The following is a 22150-nucleotide window of genomic DNA, read 5'->3' on the forward strand; positions in this document are numbered from 1 at the left end:
GAAGGACCTCCCACGATGAGTCTTTTGACTCCATGGAGGCCTGAATAATAATAATAATAATAATCTCCACTCTTATTATCTCTATGGATTGCATTATGAAGGAATTTGGTATTAGACCAGATATCAAAATTGGTGATAGTAATATCAGCTCTTTACTTTATGCTGATGCTGTTATTCTTCTAAATAAATCAGTACAAGTCTGCAAGATTCCCTGACTAAATGAAATAACTGTGGTAATACATTTGGTATGAAAATCAGCAATAACAAGACAATGAAAATAGGCATAAACATTGAAAACATCAACTGAAACCTGAAGGGAGAACCTATAGAAAAAGTAAAACATTTCAGCTAGGCAATTTTTAGTGAAGATGGTAAATTACATATGGAAACAGACAACAGAATCAACAAAATTGGTATGGTAGGAAGTCAACTGAATAAATTTATATGGAATAAGAAAGAAATTAGTCAAAACACTAAATTAGCTATATACAAAACGGCAGTGTTCAAACCAATTTTAACTTATGGATCTGAGAGTTGGGTTAGAAATAAAACACTGGAGACTACAGATATGAGAGTTCTGAGAAAGATTAGTGGAGTAAACAAATGACATCAAATGCAGTATCATATTAAAAATTAGGATATTAGGAAAGACTTACCATTATTACCATTCAGGAATGGTAATGTGTCAGCAGAGCTAATCTCAGGTGGTACGGTCACTTAAACAGAAAAAAAGAGAGGAAAGAATAGGAAAACAAGTGTTCTTTGCCAGGTTTACAGGAAAAAGATCCAGAGGAAGACCAAGATGTATGTAGAATGATTTAGTAAAAAGTCTGAGAAGACAGAAATCTAAGATCTGATTAATGTTGGAAGACAGATGACAGATTAATTTGGAGGACAACTGTCAATCAGAAGTTAGTAATGATATTACTTTTCATGTAGTATGCTATCATAATATCCTGTACGTCCCCTGAGAATGCATATCAGAAATTTGAGATGATGAAGTGTGAGTATTTCTCTAAGAATGACATATTTTCTGAATTAAGTAAATAAAATAAATAATCCTAAATAAATTATACAGAGATATTATATATTGCAATTACCTCAGAATTTCTTTCTGGCTTTCTTCCCACTGGGCATATTTAATCCAATTGCTTATGACAGTACGATTTTTCCTAATATTATCTTCAAAAGTCTAATAAAAGAAATAAAAGTTAGAGTTAAAAATATCAATATGTACCCACATTTTATTTTAAAAAATGAAAAAACTTGAGCTGAAATTTGATGTAAGAGAGATGAAGTTCAATTTTGGTGAATTTTGATTTACTATAAAAACATTTTTCATAAAAAAATCATTAATTATACTCAGGGGTTCAAATATTTTATATTAGTTCCCCAGTCAGGTGTCAGCCTGGGTGGAATACCACAGTTGCTTGATGTTATTATTACATGACACCTCATAAACTCATAGTGAAACAGCATGCCATACTATACATTTCACCATCTACAATATTTATAAAACCCACCATCCACACTGTCATCTGCTGTTATAAATACCCTACATAATCCACTAGAGAGAGAGAGTTTGAGAACAAAAAGAAAATGGATAAGATGGAGAGGTCTAAGACAATGGGATGAAGAGATCAAACAGATAATTTAAGAAATAAAGATAGCACATAAACAATGGTTAAATTTAAAGACACATGAATCCTTCACTGAATATAAAAGGAAAAGAGCAATACAAAGAAAGCATGTAGAAAAAAAATAGAGAAACATGTGAAAATTTTATAGCAAAATTAGAACGGGACTATACATTAAAAAGGCCCAAAACATATAGAATCCTCAAACAAATGAATAACAATTTAAAAGAAAGAACAAAAATTGATATAATCGAACCAGAACCTGGCAGGAGTATTTCCAGAAGTTATGGCATGATAACTCCTTGATACAAGAATTCTCCTTAAAACACAACATCAGTAATATAGATGAATTTACATACGAAGAACTACAAAACACCCTCAAACAAAACAAAACAGAACAGGCGAGTCACCAGGAGAAGATAACATAAACATAGAACTTATTAAATTTGCAAGTAAAGAATTTAATACCAGATTTCTAAAACTTATAAACCAAATATACAAAGAGGAAAAATGCCAAAACGGTGGGAAAGAGCTCTAGTGATCCCAATTTACAAATAAGGACAAAAACAGATTGTAATAACTATCGTGGCATCAGCCTCAATACAGGTTATAAAATCTATGCAAAGATGTTAACAAACAAATTAATATTCTATATAGAATCACAGCTGGTAGAAAAACAAAACCAATTCCGTAAGGGAAGATCATGTAGACTCAACTTTTATTTTAAAAATAATTATAGAAATTATATATATATATATATATATATATATAGACTTGCATCAATTGCAGGCGCAAACTTGACTTTTAGTCTGTTTGCTTACTTGGGAAATGGAGTAAAACCAGGTTTAAAATTGCTTGGTATCTTTAACATATTTATACCCAAGGTAAAAATAATTTCTACACATATATATATATATATATATATATATTTTTTTTTAATAGAAAACCATAGAGAATACAATATTGAAACACACAGCTTTCATTGATTATATAAAAGCATTTGACAAAATTTTGAGAAATAAACTATGGAAAACTCTAAAGGAATATCACATTTCAAACCAACTATAACAATGCTCTATTGAACATATACCATAATAGCTGTATACAAAAATGAAATAGCAATAAAGCAGAATAATACCATATCTACTTGGAAACCAATAAATAGAGGAGTCCGTCAAAACTATCCTTTATTACCCATATTATTTAACATATATATGGGCAATATTATCAAAAAATGGAGAGAAGTAAATACATGTGGCTTCCAAATTAATCGATATACAAAAATAGACACACTACTCTTTGCTGATGATCAGATCATCTTTGGAGAGACTGAAGATGAACTGCAGAAAGCAATCTATAACTTAAATAATATTATACAACAAGGCCTGGAAATGTCAATGGAGAAAACTAAAGTCATGGCTTTTCACAGAAACACACAAGACTTAGAGTCTAAAACAATAGCCAAACCTACACTATTATATGGAAGTGAAATCTGGACCTTTGGAGAAAGATGTACAGAGAATTCAGGCAACAGAAATGAAATTCCTTAGAAAAACTGAAAAACTAACCCTATTAGATAAAAAAAAAAAAAGAATAGTGAAATAATTAAAAATCTTAAAATTAATTCCATAACAGACTCGGTGATTAAATACAGGAAAAACTGGCAAGACCATATAGCAAGAATGCAGAGAGAAAGATTACCAAAAAAGATCTCAACATATAAGCCTAGGGGAACAAGGAATAGGGGATGACCAAGAAGAATATGGACAGCGTCCGGAACAGGCCACACGGCCTAGAATCTGGATAGGAAGAAGATGACCATTCACACTCGCCATCTGCTGTCATAAATACACTACATAATCCACATACTATGCTATCTACTGTCCACTAACAGTATTTTGTCTGTTAAATGCATGTGTTCTCCAGTCAACTTTTCTCTCTCTGTCTCTGTGTGTGTGTGTGTGTGTGTGAGAGAGAGAGAGACAGCTTATAATTTAGTAGACTGGGAGTTGCCTGGAAATAATTACTTTATTTTTATTTAAAGATGCAATGTTTCTTCTTACTTATAATAAAACATTTTCAGGTATAAGAAAATAAAACCAAGAAATAAAGTAAAAGATTAGTGAGGTGACAACTATAGAAGTATATAGGATTCTGTAATTTTAAATAATGTCTAGACATGCATTTGTTGTTGTGCACATTGTGCATGGTCTCACTCTTACAAGTTTTGGAGGCTAGCAGGCATTCCAACAAATTAATACCAGGATATTTGTATGGATGTGTTTAGTATCCAATGACATTAAAAGATTCCTAGATTTTTCTTTCTATTGTGTCATAACGACAGTGTAACAGTTCAAATTTGTTCCATAAAACTTGATGTCTCTCTCTCTCTCTCTCTCTCTGTCAAGGCATCTCATCAGCTAAAAATGAGTACATGTGATGTTAGAGCTCTGATATCTAATCATATCATTGATCCTCAATTTCCTGATATGTATACTCAAGAGGTGTTTAGGTTACTATGACAGCACTACATGATTAAGTTTACATTATTATTAATCTCCTATCAACAATTTTCCTCCAAAATAGTCCAGTACTTGTGAGCACTCCAATACAGTCATCTAACATTTTGCTTCTATTGTCGTATCTAACATTCAGCCAGAAGTGCTTCTGAGGCACTTCTGGCTGAATCAATCCATCTAGACCTTGTTCTTCCTCTTGGTCTCTTTTCAGCATCTTAGTATCAAATATCTGTTTTGCTAACCTTCCTCACCAATCCTGTCTAAGTGGCCATACCACTTGGATTAGCTCTGCCGACACATTCTTGAATGAAAACAATGTCACGTTCCTTTCTAACATCTTCATTTTTAATATGATTCTACCATGGATGCCATTACTTCACTCTCCTAATTTTTCTCAGAACTCTCATACCTGTGGTCTCTAGTCTTTGATCAAGTGCTTTATTTCTAACACACCTCTCAGATTCATAACTTAAAACTGGTTTGAACACTGTCTTGTATACTACTAGTTTGGTGTTTTGGCCAATTTCTCTCTTATTCCATATAATTTATTCAGCTGGCTACCCATCATATCAGCTTTGCTTATTCTGTTGTCTATTTCCAGATTTAACTTGCCATCTTCACTAAAAAAAACTGTACCTAAATAGCCGTTGTTCTATAGGATCTCCATTCAGAATTTAGCTGAAGTTTTCTATGCTCCTGCCTATTTTCATAGTTTCGGTCTTTTTATGGATGATTTTCATGCCAAATTTGTTAGCTGTTATTCAATTTAGTTAGTGAAACCTGGAGAATTGCACTAGATGTGTTTAGGAGTACAACATTATCTGCATAAAACAAAGAGCGAAGTTTGGCATCTCCAATTCTAATATCAGGTCTAATGCCACTTTCTTTCATGTGATTCATATAGATGATGAATAAGCGGAGCTAATGTGCATCCTTGTCTTACTCCTGATTTTACATCAAACTCATCCTGTATTTCGTTCAATTCTACCTGCTGACTGACAGACTATTTGAATATAACTATATATTGCTCTGTAAAATGTTCTATTCAACCAATATATTGTAATATTTTGTACAGCTTTTCTCTGGGCACCTTGTCATATGCCTTTTCCAGATTTACAAAGCTATAGTACAGATCCTTGTCATATTCTCATGACCTCAACTATTTGTCATAAAGTGAAAATCTGATCTTGACAACCTCTAATTAGCCTAAACACAGTTTATTCTTTTCCAAGTTTCTCTTCCACAATCTTTCTCAACTTCTTTTCATATATGCTTGCATAAATCTTACCTGGAATACTTAGTACAGAAATTCCTCTGTAATTCAGCTTTATTTCTTTTTTTTAATTTTTTTAATAGATGAGAACAATGAGCGCTCTGCTCCAATCATCTGGAATTCAACCTTCTAACCAAACTCTCTGAATTATGCAATGCAGCCACTGCAAAACTTCTATACCTCCATACTCGAATATAGTCGAATATCATCTACTCCAGGTATATTTCCAGATTTAAAGTTTTTGATGGCTTTTCTACTTCAAGTATTGATATATAGTCCTCTTTATATTCTGAAAATTTTCTTGTATGGTTCTCACATTGCTTGTTTTGTTTAAAAGTCTTTCAAAATAATTACTCCAGATGTCTAGGATATCCTTAACTTCAGTTTTCATATCATCTTTATCCTCTTTGATTCCTTTTACAGAACAGTTTCCTCCATTTCTGAGCTTTTTCAATAGAACATTTTGCCACCTTCCTGATATTTATTTTGTATACTCTTACCAAAGTCTTCCCATGACTTTTGTTTAGCTACTTTTACACACAGTCTCTTACATTTGTGTATTCTTTAAGGGCAGCTACAAACTTATTTACTAGAAACTTTCAGTATGCTTTTTCTTTTCCAAGACTGTTTCTTTAACTTCTTGTGTTCACCATGGGGTTCTTATTTTTCTATCCTTGCAGACAACTTCCAACATACTTCCTAACTGAATCAATGTCTTCTTCAGAGTTTGCAAGGTTTGGTTCTTGTTTTTAATCTGTTTCATTTTTTCTTCCATAATGTTTGCATAGTCGAGTTTCCAGTTTACCTGTAAAAGCTACTCAACTTCAGTTCTCTTTAAAACTTTCTTACATATTGTTACATATTGTTTCTTACATATCCTTTTCAATGTGATATTCATTTTTATCCTGTTTCGGACTAAGTAATAGTCATTCCAATTTCAAATTCTCTGTATATCCTGAACTAGCATTAAGATATCACTATCAACAATGACATAGTCAATTAGGCTTTTCTTATTTCTTGTGTCTTCTCTACACATGAACTTATGCACATCTTTATGTTGGAACATGATGTTAGTAATGACTAGTCCCTATATGTCCTGTGCAAAAGTCCAGCAAGGTATCTGATATCTAATAGTTCTTCAAAGTACTATTCAATATATTTCTCGGTTTGTGCATATTCTTGCAGTCATACTGCAGTCAGTAAACTCCTAAATTTAAGGGATTGGATCAAGGTTTTACAGATCAAAATAATTATCTCATACTGATGAGATAATTTTATATTTGATTTTATGATCTCTATGGATATTTGTGAGTTTCATGAAAACAGAGCTAATATAGAAAAGTGTAATAAAAGATTTAATTTCTTCATCATTGGGGATTGGTACACGAGTGATGGATTATAAGCAGTCTTTAGATGGTGAATTCACTGTAAATTTTGTAAAGCAAGTAATTTTGAGGAATTTGAGTTCTCTGGCTAATTCCTTCTTGGATGATATACTGTATATCATACTAGTAGCCTGTTCAATCACAGACCTGGTTCAATTTCTAAACTTCTGAATAAAATTTACTTCTAGCTGCTTCTAGCAAAATGTACTCTAGGCCCAGAGCTTCTATAGCATGTAGAAGTAGTTCAAAAAAATTCAATTAAAAACATGAAATTAGTTATTGTATTTTTTTTTGCAGATAGGTTTAATATATCCAGGCAAATAGCAATATGGCTGCAATATGTATCAGTATCACAGTATCAGTCAAATGTAAGTCCATAATGACAGGCTTTTACATCTTATACATTTGTCTTATACATTATTATTTGCAGTTGTATTATGTATTTTTATAATGAGAACAGTTGTATTATATTTGATTTTATAATACAACTGCAATAATGCAATATTGATGCTGTTTTTAGAATCATTGTGTTTAATCAAATCAACCAAAAATACCAATTTCTTATCAATTTTAGTCATAAGCTATTACAAGTTAATATATCCAGCTTTTGTTAATGTTATGACTAAGTTTTGTCTTGTGTATGTTTATATACTAATGTAAAGAGTACCAGAAATAAGAGAGCTGAGTTTTTTACTTCAGGTGTGTGACAAGGATGCACATTATCTCCACTGTTATTCCTTATCTATATCAATCGCATTATGAAAGAAAGTGGTATTAAATCTGATATCAATGGTGATGTTAATCTTAACTCTTTACTTTATACAGATGATATACCTCTGAATAAATCCAGTACAAGTCTGCAAGATTCCCTCAGTAAACTAAATAACTGTTGTAATAAATTTGCTATGAAAATCAACAATAAAAAAAAGACAATGAAATTGGGCAGAAACATTGAAAACATCAACTGTATCCTAAATGGTAAACCTATAGAACAAGTAAAACACTTCAGCTAAATATTTAGGCACAATTTTTAGTGAAGATGGCAAATTAAATATGGAAATAGACAGCAGAAGTTGGTATGGTAGGAAAAGTGTAAAATCTGGTATGAAGAAAATTAGAAATTTTTCTATACCGATTTCACTTGGAAATAACTAATTATATAAAGTACTTGTAATTGAATTAACATTTAACTCATTTTTTTGCTGTATTAAAGCTGGTAAAATATTAGAGTAAATTGTTAAAATATTTAAGAACCACTGAAATTGTACAAACAAAGAAATAGCTCAGATAGGATTAGACATGTAGACCTGAGGCTAGCGAAAATCGCGAAGGTCAACGAGTTACGGGTTTTTCCACCAGAACTCAGCAACAGCGGGGTGGCGGAGAAAACCCCTCCAAGAAAATCCAAGCAGTTTAATCTGAGGCCATTCCAAGATCGGAAGAGTAGGATAAAAGGGAGAAATCGAAGGGCCAAAGTGCTCTGTTCTTGGCTCTCGCTTCGAAGAGGTTCCTGTGTTGTCCAGCCGTTCCAAGGACGGGGGAATCACATCCCGCTAGCAGAAGTCATAACAGCAGTGACGGTCTATTCCAGAAGTCCCACCGTGAAGCTTCTAGACGATCTCCGAGTATGCGGTATCATCGTTGCTGAGAACTAGTGCCTGAATGTGGTTTTCACTGGAAGGAAGAGGAACATGGTCGTGATCTCTCCTAGGATCTACTGTACTGAACTAGCTGACAAGGTTGCAAGTAAGAATTTTCTAGAACTTTCCTAGATTGTGAACATTAAGACTAAGAATGCCAATCCCATAAAGAACATTTGTGAAGTCGAAAAGCCGTACTTCTAATTAACGGTGAACTAATTGTTTACAGAGTTCAGAGAAATCTGCTAATGTTATGTGATGAAGGAGAAATTGATTATAAAGTTTGTTATGCCTAGTTAAGTTACGTTAGAGTGTATACATGTCTATCCACGTGTCTGATTGTTATGAGCATGTATATTGTTTTATATTAAAAGGCTTAAGTGAGAAATGCTAATCTAATCGACCGGAGAACCAGACACGTGTGTTACTTTGTTCCATTGTTATTTAGCTCAGTTAATTAGAGATAGATACTTTGATATGTGTAGATTTAATCTTTGTAATTACCTTAATTTAGAATGAATAAACAGTTTTGTTTGTTAATAGATTGCCTGATTCTGCCTTGCCAATGCGCTGTCTCATAAAACATAGAACCTGTGTGTCCTGAAGATAGAATAGCCACGACTGACTGATTTTACATTTTAAATGTTGCTAAAATTAGAATAAAACTTTAGCGATATTTTCGTGTTAAGCTGGATGTTTCACTTGCATGTATGGGAAAGACATACAATTCCTCTACATGATCTTTAATGACGCAGTCGAAAAAAACAAATAAATTTTTAAAGATCTACACATACTTTGATATGTGTAGATTTAATCTTTGTAATTACCTTAATTTAGAATGAATAAACAGTTTTGTTTGTTAATAGATTGCCTGATTCTGCCTTGCCAATGCGCTGTCTCATAAAACATAGAACCTGTGTGTCCTGAAGATAGAATAGCCACGACTGACTGATTTTACATTTTAAATGTTGCTAAAATCAGAATAAAACTTTAGCGATATTTTCGTGTTAAGCTGGATGTTTCACTTGCATGTATGGGAAAGACATACAATTCCTCTACATGATCTTTAATGACGCAGTCGAAAAAAACAAATAAATTTTTAAAGATCAGTACAAGAGAAAGTCAGCAAGACAGACAAGGGAATTGGTTCCAGCTCGAAGCACTTCCTAAATCTAGACTAAGTACACATGAAAATTAGCATGCTTGCAACCTTGAGAAGGGGGGAAAGTAAATTATAGCCAGAGAGGATTAAGAGTCATTGAACTAGCTCAAGCAACGACTACAAACTCGGTGTTACAACTGATAAGGAAAAAAATATTTAAGAAAATTAAAATAATAATATCATCAATAAAAATATTACAAAAGAGATATTATTACAAAGGCGATATTATTACACAAGTGAATAAATTTATATGAGAGAGATAAGTCACTAAACTAGCTATATACAAGACAGTGTTCAAACTAATTTTTAACTTATGGATCTGAGAACATGAGTTAGAAATAAAACACTTGATCAAAGACTCGAGACCACAGATATAAGAGTTCTGAGAAAGACGAGTAGAGTGAACAGATGACATCAATGGCAGTATCACATTATAATTGAGGATAATAAGAAAAAACTTGCATTCAGGAATGTGTTAGTAGAGATAATCTCAGGTGGTATGGTCACTTAAATAGAATGGGACAGTAAAGATTAGTAAAACAAGTGTTCTTTGCCAGGATGGCAGGAAAAAGACCCAGAGGAAGATCAAGATGTAGTTGGGTTGATACATTGAAAAGGTGACTAAAGAGAGAGAAACATAAGAGCTGATAATGTTGAAGTCTTGACAGATAGCAGCTTAATTTGGAAGAAAACTGTTGATCAGAAGTTAGTAATGGTGTAGCTTTTTCATGTAGTACTATCATAATTATCCTATATGCCTCCTGAGGATACAAATCAGAATTTGATAATTTGTTACACTGATTGTGTCACTATGCTCAAAGATAAGTGCTATTAATGAAACTTGGTTGTCTGTCTAATGATGATAATACTGTGGAGAACAGAAGTGGAGGGATACAGAATTTTCTGGAAGGATAGGAAGGTGAAAAGAAGAGGAGTGTCATTAATGACAGCAAACAATGATGTCCACTAAAAGTGACATTTGAAAATGGTAGTACCTGTGAAGGTTTTGAATCTGTTTGGTGAGGTGGAACTTAACAGAATAATAACATTAAATAAGCACAAAAAAGAGCATTGATTGTGAAATGTTTAGGCAAAATCATTGGGCATATAAAAAGGAAGTAATTCTAATGACAGATTTTAAGTATAGGAATGTGGATTGGAAGGAGGAGATAGTGTGTGAGAACAAGGAGAGCGAATGTTGAATTTCCGAGGGACAACCATCTTAAGCATCGTGTGATGGAAGTAAGTGGAGATTTTAGAGTGTTAGATTTGGTGATATCTTCACAGGATGTGGTTGTTAATCTGATTGATGAGTTGTGCAGAAAAGAGGATGACAGCATATAGGAACTGATTAAGAAGCATCTGATATAACTAATGCCCAACTGTATACCAAGAGTTAAGCAAATAAACAGAGGAGTAAAATCAGTGAACAGTGAAATTAGGCATATGATGATGTTATGGAGGAGATATGATTGCCAAAAGTGATCATATGCATGAGGAATATAAAATTCCTGTCAGGAAGAGTTGAATAAACTTTTAATTTGGACAAATGAGTGGAATTGTAATTTTAATATTAATAAGTGCAAGGTACTTCACTCTGAAGTGCAGACATACAAAGTTGTGTATTGTATTGGTGGAACTGTGCTTAAAGAGGTGAATGATATTTTATATCTGGGGGTGACAGTTGACAATAATTGAGAGTTTAGAGGGCACATTGCAAGTGTTGCCACATAGCATTGCTATTATTATGATGAAAACATTGAAAAGTAACAATAAGGAGGTGATTGTGCAACTGTATAAAGTACTAGTCAGAATATATACATGGCTTGCTGTGTGATCAGATTTAGTCACTCAATTTTCACCTTGATGTGGAATAATTGGAAAACATCCGGAGATGAATGACCAAGGCAATATCAGAATTCTGGAATGCTGGTTATGGAAAGAAGTTAAATGAATGTAAATTACACAGTTTGTTGTATAGGCAGAAAAGAGGTGACATGATTGACACTTTGTTAGTAATGAGATTTTACTGAATTAATACAGAGGGAATTATAAAAAAAAAAAAATTTTAAAAGTGACCGTAGCTCAGTCGGTATAGATGAAGCCCTTTGGTTGGAAAGACCCGGGTTCGATTCCTGTCAGTGACATGAGAAACCTTTACCTGGTCTCTTTCAACTAAAGGTGAGTTAGCCGGTCTCATACGGAGGTAGAGGTTTTTTCACCCAGAAACTCGGGTTTTTCATATCCCAAAACAGGCAAACTGGCATCATGAACACATACATGGATTACAGTCAGGAATACTTAAGACCCAGCCATAGGCCTGATTCGTCAACTATACCAGTCACAAAACCGGATAAAATTAGGGGGGGGGGGAGATTCAGATGGTGCCGTGCTTCCCTGTAAAAAGGGACTCACAGCCGTTTTCTCATCATATGCTAAATAAAAAATAAAATAAAAAAGAGTGAAAGGGGAAAAACACAAGGCCATCCCTTGAAGCTGTATAAAGGTGTGGTGAAGAAGGATATGAGGAGTAGTTCTGCTCACCCACAATTCTCCATTTTTGACAAGAATTGTGGGTGAGTGGAATGGAACACATTACTAGAATGCACTATGAATGCTAGGAGTGATTAGGAGTTTAAGGTTCCATATGATGAATATGCTGCTAATTGAGTGGCTCTCCCACAATGAGTGTACTAACTGGAGGTTGATGCAATAATAATAGCAACCAGTGCCAAAGCAAATATGTTGACTACTTATATATTAGCATGTTCATCAGTCTATTATGAGACAAAGAAATCAGTTATACATGACCATAAGTAATAAACAGGTACCTGAGAAAATATAAAATATGTTTTCTCAGTTTACCTATTTAAAAAAATATATAACTGAGATAGAACTCAAGACAAATAGATGGTGATAACTAAGATATAAAAAATATGTTTTTTTTTAAGTTACCAGTTTCGCATGAAGCAGCAACAACTGAAAATAAAACACGTTTTGGTTTCATTTTTAGAACTGTAGAGAAATTGTATAATTTGCATTTGGGGGGGGGGGGGGCAACTCTAGCAATTTTTTTTGACTTGTCAATTGTTTATATCTTCCTATTAATACTTTAAATTCTGTATATGTATATTCCATCAGTGGGTACGAAATAAATCAAGTATCTATCCATTTGTACATCTATTTTAAGCTGCCATGTTGGCTTGTTACTTCATGTTACGCATGAGCACATTCTAAATATAAAATGATACCCGAGTATTTATCCTCTTATTGGTTCATATACCATTACAAAATTGGTGAAAATTGACAAAACGTTCAACTGTAATCACTGGCATGCTCCAACAGAAGTAAAAAAAAAAAACAGAATCAGCATTACATAGATAAAACTGATCATTAAACTGACTGTTCTTCTGATTTTTTTTACTTGTCAACTAAAAATTCTCACTTGTCTTGGATAAACAGGCAAGCTCTTTTTTTTTTGGTCCTAATTTTTAGCCCTAACTGGAAGGATTGCAAAACTGGCGAGCAAGTGTGCAATAAATGTTTTGAGAGTGAAATTTGAGATTACAAACTGCATGACAGTAGAGTGTAAATATCGGTGATAATACTGAAAGTGCAGTGGCGAAAGTTCAGATGAATGTAGAAGACCTGAATAAAAAATGAGGTGTTTGCATGTACTCTTTCACAGGACAACGCACACGATTGAAAGTCATTTCGAACTTAGAATAGAAAAAGGTAAAGAGACCTGAATGAAGCCAAAAAAAAAATTGTAAGAATAAAATACAGAAAGAGCATAAGCAGATAATTTTATAAGGCAATTTTTTAATAAGGGGGAGTAATTCACAAAAGTGCTACAAAATCTTGTTTCCCTGGTGTGAAATTAGTAATGCTGTTATAATGCTGAAAAGGAAGATGAAAGAACTGATTGTTTTGGTTGGAACCAATGACATGAGAAGTATTGTATGAGGGAGGATTTAAAGAGTTACTGGAAGAAACAAAAAAGAGAGAGAAGGTGAAATTTGTGAGTTTGCTGCCATGCTATGATAGAGGCAAACTGAGAAAGAGGGTGGTGTGCTAACGAATCAATATGCAGATTGTGCAGAAAAATGATGTAGAAAGATTTGTACAATGCTGATGGACTGCACTTAAATGGTTTCAGAGTTAGGTGTCTAGAGAGAGAGAGAGAGAGCTTTGTTCACTAAAAGTGTGGAAGCACAAAATCAGGAAAAACTAAAGAAATTAGGGTAGATGCAGACAAATATATGTGAAGGCATCCATGAAACAAATGAGTGAGTGAATGAGTGAACAAAAAATGAGGATTCTAGTCTCTGAGGCAACAATATCACTAATGCTTGAAGCATCAGGAATAAGAGAGAGTTAACGCAACCTTGCCAAAAGTTATAGGCATTGGTAAACTACAGATGACATAGCTACAGGAATACAATGTGATGCATTTAGCATATTCAGAGAGGAAAGAGTACACAGGTCAAGGGGTGGAGTACTGCTGATAATAGCAGATGAATTGCAGCCAACAAGAGCAGGAGACAGTCAGGTAGATGGCAGTTCTTTTGGGTCAATATGGTGCAAGGTTGAGACCAATATGACAAAATATAAAATTGGTTGCTGCGACATGCCAGGGGTAACGTGGAAGGGATGCATCAGAAGACTGGTACAATGAGTACAAGTTGAGTATTTATTATGGAGGGCATCAACTTCAGATATAGACTGGAAGGAGAAAAGATCACATGGCAGGAAGGAAATAAAATTTATACACTTATTAAGAGACAACTACTTGAAGCAGAATATGATGGAGGGAACTTCAGGTACGAGAGTGTTGGATCTTGTTACAGGATCAGAAGACCTGTCCATAACTTAGGTGGCTTACATTGCCTCCAATTGGGAAAAGTTATCATGTGGTCTTGACCTGGGAGGTAGCAAAAAAATGTGGAAATTCCAGTTAAGAAAGGGTATATATGGAACTACAAGACAGATGATTATGATACACTTAAAAGACAGCTTGAAGTAGTACCAATGCATAAAGATCTGCAAGGGAAGAATGTTCACAGTGGATTGGGGGGGGGGATATCTGGAGGAAGCAGTATCACACTGTATACCAAGGGCAAGAGGGTAAATTGGATAGGAGTTAGATGGATGAGTAATATCATTAAGCAAGAGCTGCAAAACAAATACATTGTTGTGAAGGGTATATAAGGAGAAAGGAGATCACGGCTAACTCATGAATGCTACAAGGAACAGGCAAGAAAAGTGACTAGCATGGTAAGGAAGGCAAAATCAGATTATGAGATGGTTAGCTGAACAGGCAAAAGGAAATCCCAAAGAGTTTTTTTTGTAATGTAGCAAAGTAAGAGGAAGAATGACTATGGAAGGATAACTTTAATGAGTGCAGATGGTAGAGAGGTGACAGGAACTAATGTGAGAACAAAGCTTGGAGTGTATGTACTTGGGATATTGCAGAATCTGAATGTGAATACAGCTGTGGGATTGGATGGGATATCAGCTCATGTTTAAAGAGAATGTGCAGAAGAATTGGCAATGCCTTTAACTAGGTAGTTTAAGTCTCAGTTCTGGCAAAGTGGCAAGAGAGTGGAAGAAGGGCAAAATAATTCCTTTGCATAAAGGAGGATCTAAGTCCGTGACAGCAAAATTATAGACCAATCAGTATCTCAGGAGTGGAGGTAAAAGTACTGGAACAGCTGGTCAAGAAGAGAATTCAGGAATAGATAGATAAAAAATATGATACTATATGAGGGACAACATAGATTTGTAAAGGGTGGGTCACACCTTAGTAATCTATTAACTTTTAATAATAGAGTGATAGCTGAGTTCGATAAAGTGAATTACTACATGATAATACTACTGGATTTTGCAAAGGCATTTAAAAAGATACCACATGGAGCTCTTATGCAAACTGCAACAAATGAGGATAGATATGAACTGGTGATAAAAGGTGGCTGATGGACAGATATCAAAAAAGTAGTGTATGGAGGAGCAGAATCCAGGAGAAGGCAGGTGACTAGTGATATGCTGCAAGGCTCTGTGCTTCTACCACTGCAGATTAATTTGTACATAAATAATATAGGAAATAATTTGAATGGGGATATTCAGTTGTTTGCTGATGATGCAAAGTTAGATATGGTAATATTTCATAAGGGCGATGTAGAGAGCTTGCAGGATGATTTAAGTAAGCTGACAGTATGGGCAAAACATAATGGATATGGATTTAATGTGGAAAAGTATAAAGTCATGCATTTTGGAATACAAAGATTACAAGCTGTGTATCACACTGAGGGAACTGTACTCCAGGAAATTGATGAAGCCAGGGGTATTAGTAGATAGAGACTTGAAGTTTAGAGGGCATATTGCTAAAGTAGCCAGGGCAGCTCAAGGATTACTTGGTTATTGAAGAACTAAAAGCAGAAATAAGGGAGTTACCATTCCACTTTATAAAGCCTCGATACAACCACATCTTCATTACTATTCTCAGGTCCGGTCTCCTGGGTGTCTTGAGGATGAGGAAGTGGTGGAGAGGATCCAGAGATGAGTGACCAAGAAAAAGAGTGGTCTGCAGAATGCTTCCTATGAGGATAGATTGAGGTTTGTGGATTGCAAAAGTTGGTTGATAGGCAAAAAAGGGAGGAATATGATAGAAACATTTAAGTTATTTAAATTATTTTATAGGATTGATGCAGGAGAAATGTTTCAGCACTTGACTAGAGGGAGCAAAACAAGACATCATCCCTGGAAGTTGGTTAACAGTGTGGTTAGCAAGGGAGTGAGGACTAAATTTTTGCTTAGAGTGGAGAATGAATGGAATGGGTTGTCTGAGTCAGTTGTAAGTGCTTTGTCTGTTAATGATTTCAAAAACAGGCAACAGATATTGTGTTGATAGTTTGGGTCTCCCGCAATCAGTCTTAAGACTATGGAGGTGCCTGTGCAATAATATTAATTTGTACAGTAATGCACGAATATACGGTGCTTTATTAAATCAAGAAAGAGCCTGTATAGCTCAGTGGAAGTGTCGTTAGCACCCAGTACTAAGCGACCTGAAGAAAGACCTAAGTTCAATTCTAGTTTCCGACAAGAGGAAATTTTTCTAAGTCTTTCTTCGACCAGTTTCTGAGTTAATTAATCTCTGGCACAGGCAAGTGGTTTTTTGTAAAGAAAATTCTGGTTTTTGGCCCACAAACTCAAGAAAATCTGCCATAGAATCCATACTATTTCAGACAAAAATATAGTGTTAGTATTAGGGACCATAAGATGGCAACATTTGTCAGCTATCTCTTCATAAATGCCATTTATAATTATTGATAGTCTTGGGTCAGCTATCTCTGATTGGCTACTGAAGGAAATTAACTGCCTCCCTCACTCTCAAAAAGTTAGATAGGACTAAAGCGGTCCTGCCTACTTACTACCTAGCAGGGAATAAAATGCATTAGCAGATTTTTTTTTTTAAATCAAGCACATATATGATTTAGAATATTTGTGAGCCTAGAACAAACATTAATGGAAATTTACTATTTAATTTTTCTGTTAAACCTAAAAACTCAGAAGCGTTATGAATTAGGTGCTACTAATTTTTTTTCAGAAAAATTTTTTTTTTTTAAAAACATGCTCACTTTTCGTTTCCTTAACTGGTAATCTGCAAGTTCTTCTGCATCTGAGATCTTCTGCTTTGGTGGCTATGAAAATATTTAAAAGAAATAAATAGCATTCTTAAATATTTACCAAAAACTTTTTATTAAATATAATATCTCTATTAAACAGAAATGTCTGTTTACAAATTCTAAAAGTATTAGAAATGAGAAAGAGTCTATAGCATGAAGGAAATGCAAGGTAGTGACTGCATATTGATATCTTGCATAACTGCACTGAAATTATTATTTGTAGGTTGAAAAAGGAAAAATAAACTGTAGGGATATACTGTTATGGATAAAATATGAAGAAATAGAACATCCCTTCATGTTATCCTAATTTGGTAACACAGGATATTTTATCCTGTATAACTGAAATATAAAATATATATTTTATGATATTTCAATATCATATTTGATAATGCAAGAATAACAAGCAGTAATGTTTAATGATAGCAGAAAAATTAAGCATACTGAGTGTGTGTGTGTGGGGGGGGAAAAACAAAGAAACACCAGTGACAATGACTGTAATAGAAATTTGGTTTGAAGAATATATTTTGAGGTAAACTCTTTATTACTAACAGTAAAGGCAACTACAGCCAACTCGTGAGAGATGCATAGATTTTGTAATTATTATTATTAAAAATACTCGTTATATAAAAAAGTCATACTTAACCAGTAACATATTTGAAATTCTTTAAGACAGTGCATAAATTTTAGAAATTAAGTAGGTTTACTGTCATAATAATAATGGCCTCATTGGCTGAGTTATTATATCTGCCATCTCTGAATGGAGGCGTGAAATGGCTTGAAAAAAAAATTCATGTTTGATTTCTCGAGTAGTTTTTGGATTACTTACCTATCCTCTTCATGCACTATGGTACTTAACACGTTCGCTGCCACGCTACTTTGGCATGGTCTGTTCCCCTACGCCGAGCTGTTTTACTTCTTCAAGGTCAGTACGATAATCTCGTTACCGGAGGTAAACGACCTACGAGTATACTCGTAGTTGGCAGCGAACGTGTTAAGATAATCATTTCTCCATTGAACAGTGTATTTTAAAACTAATTCTGCATCTTTTCGGCTCTCTCTCAGCCAATCAATCATCTTTCTTTTTCTATTGTTATTAATGTACTTAATTTTCTAAATACTTGGCCAATCTACTTCCATTTGCATGTTTTCATTTCATTAACAATACTCCATTTGTTGATATAACTCTTCATTTGTCATACATCGTAAAAAAATAATTTTTAATATTTTACAGAAACTCTGTTTGAAAACTATTTAATTTGGTTTCCTGTTTCTTTGCCAATTTCCATGTCTCTATCCCACTACAAAAAGAAACCTTCCCAATAAGAGGAAATGCCAACTAGACCCACCATGTGGTGAATGACCTTTATCACCCAGTGAAATACTACCACCTGGTTTATCTGGAGGCCTGAGTGGAAAATACCATGTTTGGTCTCTAGAGCAGAGATTCCAGTTCTTGTCTCCCCAACTCTTCTCCATGCAATACAAGCGATATTCTTCAATGGCATGGCAAACATACCTAGAAACCCAAAACCTATTCCATTTTGAGGGTACATCAGTAAACATGGTAGTGTCGCAGGCTAGCCACTAGATAGTGAACAGATCTGAACCAGTCGGTAACAATTCAGGAGACCTCCCAGCCAACTATTGCATTATACCGTTGACACATACTGGGCCAGATTGTGCCCGAAGAGGGAGTCTAAGTAGTGATATGCGGGGACACTGTCGAGGCTATGTTACAGCCTTGACAGTGTGACCACCAGTCACTCAGTGTGAATGTCATGTACAAGAGTATCTCTTCTCCTGCACATCCTGACTCTATCCTTCCATCTAACCACAAATGAATTTATGATGAATCAAGCAAACATCAACAGTTACACTGCAACAAAAACAAATCTTTCTAAAAACCAAACTAAAAAAAAAAAATCTCCACAACAAAAGGTTATTTTCACATCCACTTTACTAACATCCATGGCATTAACAGCAGAATAAATGATGTTCGCCACCACTTATAATAATCCAGATCATTTTACTCCTAGCATAAACTCAAACTACATAGGCATTGAAGGTAGTCCTCCTAAGTGACCTTCAATGCTTAAATTACACACTTCACAATTTCTTTTGCTAGATAATCAATCCTCTTTGCCTTTGTGAGATCTGACATTGCTTGCCAGATAATGAATTCTCTGCCTTTGACATCCTCTGGCTCAAAGTGTCCTTGCTTGGTAACATTCATTTGCTGCTTTTCTCTTCATGAAGTTAGACCATCTGCAATCCAGCTATCCAAATAGTGTAGACATCTTCCTAGGCAGCCATAACATCCACAATTCCAAATGTTTCCCTTTTCCAACACCATCAACCAAGCTAAACAAGACACATAAGACTGTTATAAACAATGACCTAAAGCATATCGTACATCAACCTACCCAAATTCCTGATAACCCTCTTCACTCTTCCATAACCAGTTCTCCTTCCAGATACAGTGTAGAGGCCACCTCTCATAACTCAGATCACCATCTTGTGCAAGTCTCCTCTTTCACACACAGAATGCCCTTCCTCCAGCAAATGCCAACCTTGTGTCCTTTGGCACTATAAAGATGCCAAGTGGGACAACCTCCAGAATTTCTACTCCTCCTTTCCTTAAAGCATATCGTACATCAACCTACCCAAATTCCTGATAACCCTCTTCACTCTTCCATAACCAGTTCTCCTTCCAGATACAGTGTAGAGGCCACCTCTCATAACTCAGATCACCATCTTGTGCAAGTCTCCTCTTTCACACACAGAATGCCCTTCCTCCAGCAAATGCCAACCTTGTGTCCTTTGGCACTATAAAGATGCCAAGTGGGACAACCTCCAGAATTTCTACTCCTCCTTTCCATGGTTTATATATTGCTTCAGCTCCTCTGACCAAAACACTTTCTCCAAGAAAGTCACAGAAATTATCATCACCCACATGAAGGCTTCATTTCCCATTCTGCCCAAAATCCTCATCCACTTTCAAGCTCTGGTTCAACAGAAAGTGTAACAAAGCAGATGAAGAAAAAAAAAATTTGGTTTATCACAGGTGGCTTTGCATCAAGAATCTAGTTTGATGCTCAGCCTATGCCGAAGCATGCAACAAATGCAAAACAGTCATCATCAGATCTAAACCCAATTTCATGAAGGCAATAGATGACAACTTGTCTCCTGCCCAAATGGAAGCTGTCCTGGTCACTTGCTAAGGAAATCAGATGCAAAGAAAAACAATATTAAAATAAAAGATACATTCTTTTGAAAAATATTATGAGGTCAGCTTAATCACCTTACAACAACAAAATTCCAAGAAACAGAAACTTCAAATGGATAAATTTAGAGATACTTGTTATATATTATACTTTAAATTTTACATTCTTATTATTAAAAAATTAATGCCCAACTTCATTTTCAGCTTTATTACTATTTATAATTTTTTATTTATTACTACTTAATTAGCTACTATAAACATAACATAAAGGACTACTTTAAAATATCATAACAGGTGAACAATGGAACCTTTTTAAATATCCAATTCTGTTCCGATTTGCGTAAAAAATTTTTTTAGTTGAATAGTGAATTTTAGGTCACTGAAAATAATTTCTAATACTTTTTTGAGAAAATTTTGAAATCCCCCCTGCTCTGTTTAATGTCCTTTTTTTTTTTTTTTTTTTTTTTTTTTTGTTTGAAATTATGAGCATCCTATGATGATATATTTATTGGCATGATGAAGAATTATTCTAATAATTCTCCATCTTGTCTCTGTATTACTACTCTCAAAAGTTTTGGCTAAATCCATAAAATTTAGTTATGCAGATGTTCCAAATTCTATACTTTGTTTGATAACTCAGATTAAAAATGTGATGCACAGTACTTCTATCTGGTACTTTTCATGCCTTCATATCTCTTATATTCCTCTTTAATGCTATTTATCAAAATTTTACAGAAAAAAAAAAATGGAGGGTACTAATAATAGACTAAATTCCTCTCCAATTTTCACATTTAGTAAGATTTTTTTTTTTTTTTTGAATTATGGTTATAATGGATTTTTTTTTTTTTTTCATCACTGTTTGGGTTCTTTTCACTCTCAAGCACATTATTAAAAACTCACTTACAGCTTATCAACAGCATTTCTTTAGGATCTTTCCCATTTCTACTGCCATATTATCATTGCCACCTGCCTTTACATTCTTCCCTTTCATTACTTCATTTTCAGATAGAGTCTAGTGTAATATTGAAATTCACACTTAGAAGAAGTTGCTCCATTATTGTACTCTCTTATCACATTATCTTATCAGTTATATTGTTTTCTACATTTAAAATTTCATGCAGGCTACAAAGTATAGTGACATGCATTGGCAAATTAGCTCAAGGAATGCTGGGAGAGTAATTATTATTTTGGTTGGACAAGTGGTTAGCAGCTGTGGGTTCAAATCCCACCATAGGGATGGATGTTTGTGATTGTCTATGAAAATACTAATGGTGGTAGTAGGAAGTAGATGGTTGGTGTAGATGATGTGGTTTGCTGTAGTTGGTGGATTGAATAGTGGAGACGGAGAGCTGTAGAGTAGGTGCCCTCCCTCGATGAGTCTTTGGACTCCTTGGAGGTGTCACATAATAATAATAACATTGAGGTAAGGAAATGATGCAGATGTGATTGAGAATACCAGGAGTTTAGGAGCGAAAAATCTGATAATAATATCAAAGGATGTGCATAACTAAGCTGGAAATTAAATTATTTCTTAATTTAAGTGATTATGCAGTCTAGACCTGGAAGGTTGCCAAACATGAAATTATCAGTCAGAAAGAGTTATATGTGAAACTACAGAGTAGGTGA

The 22150-nt window shown here is 34.4% G+C and overlaps 1 protein-coding gene across 1 annotated transcript in view; it reads right to left on the reverse strand.

Annotated features, from left to right (window-relative positions):
* Nucleotides 1–22150, reverse strand: part of crn (pre-mRNA splicing factor crn) — a 300399-nt gene that overhangs the window by 261695 nt on the left and 16554 nt on the right. The window contains exons 3-4 of the mRNA XM_090398753.1: nucleotides 17254–17316; nucleotides 1101–1192 (exon numbers count right to left, since the gene is read on the reverse strand). Of these exons, the coding sequence (XP_090254879.1) occupies nucleotides 1101–1192; nucleotides 17254–17316 (155 nt within the window). The remainder of the gene's footprint in view (nucleotides 1–1100; nucleotides 1193–17253; nucleotides 17317–22150) is intronic.

Source organism: Typopeltis vanoorti, chromosome 10 (assembly GCF_054136105.1).
Source record: "Typopeltis vanoorti isolate ZY-2024b chromosome 10, IOZ_Tvanoo_1.0, whole genome shotgun sequence".
NCBI lineage: Eukaryota > Metazoa > Arthropoda > Arachnida > Uropygi > Thelyphonidae > Typopeltis > Typopeltis vanoorti.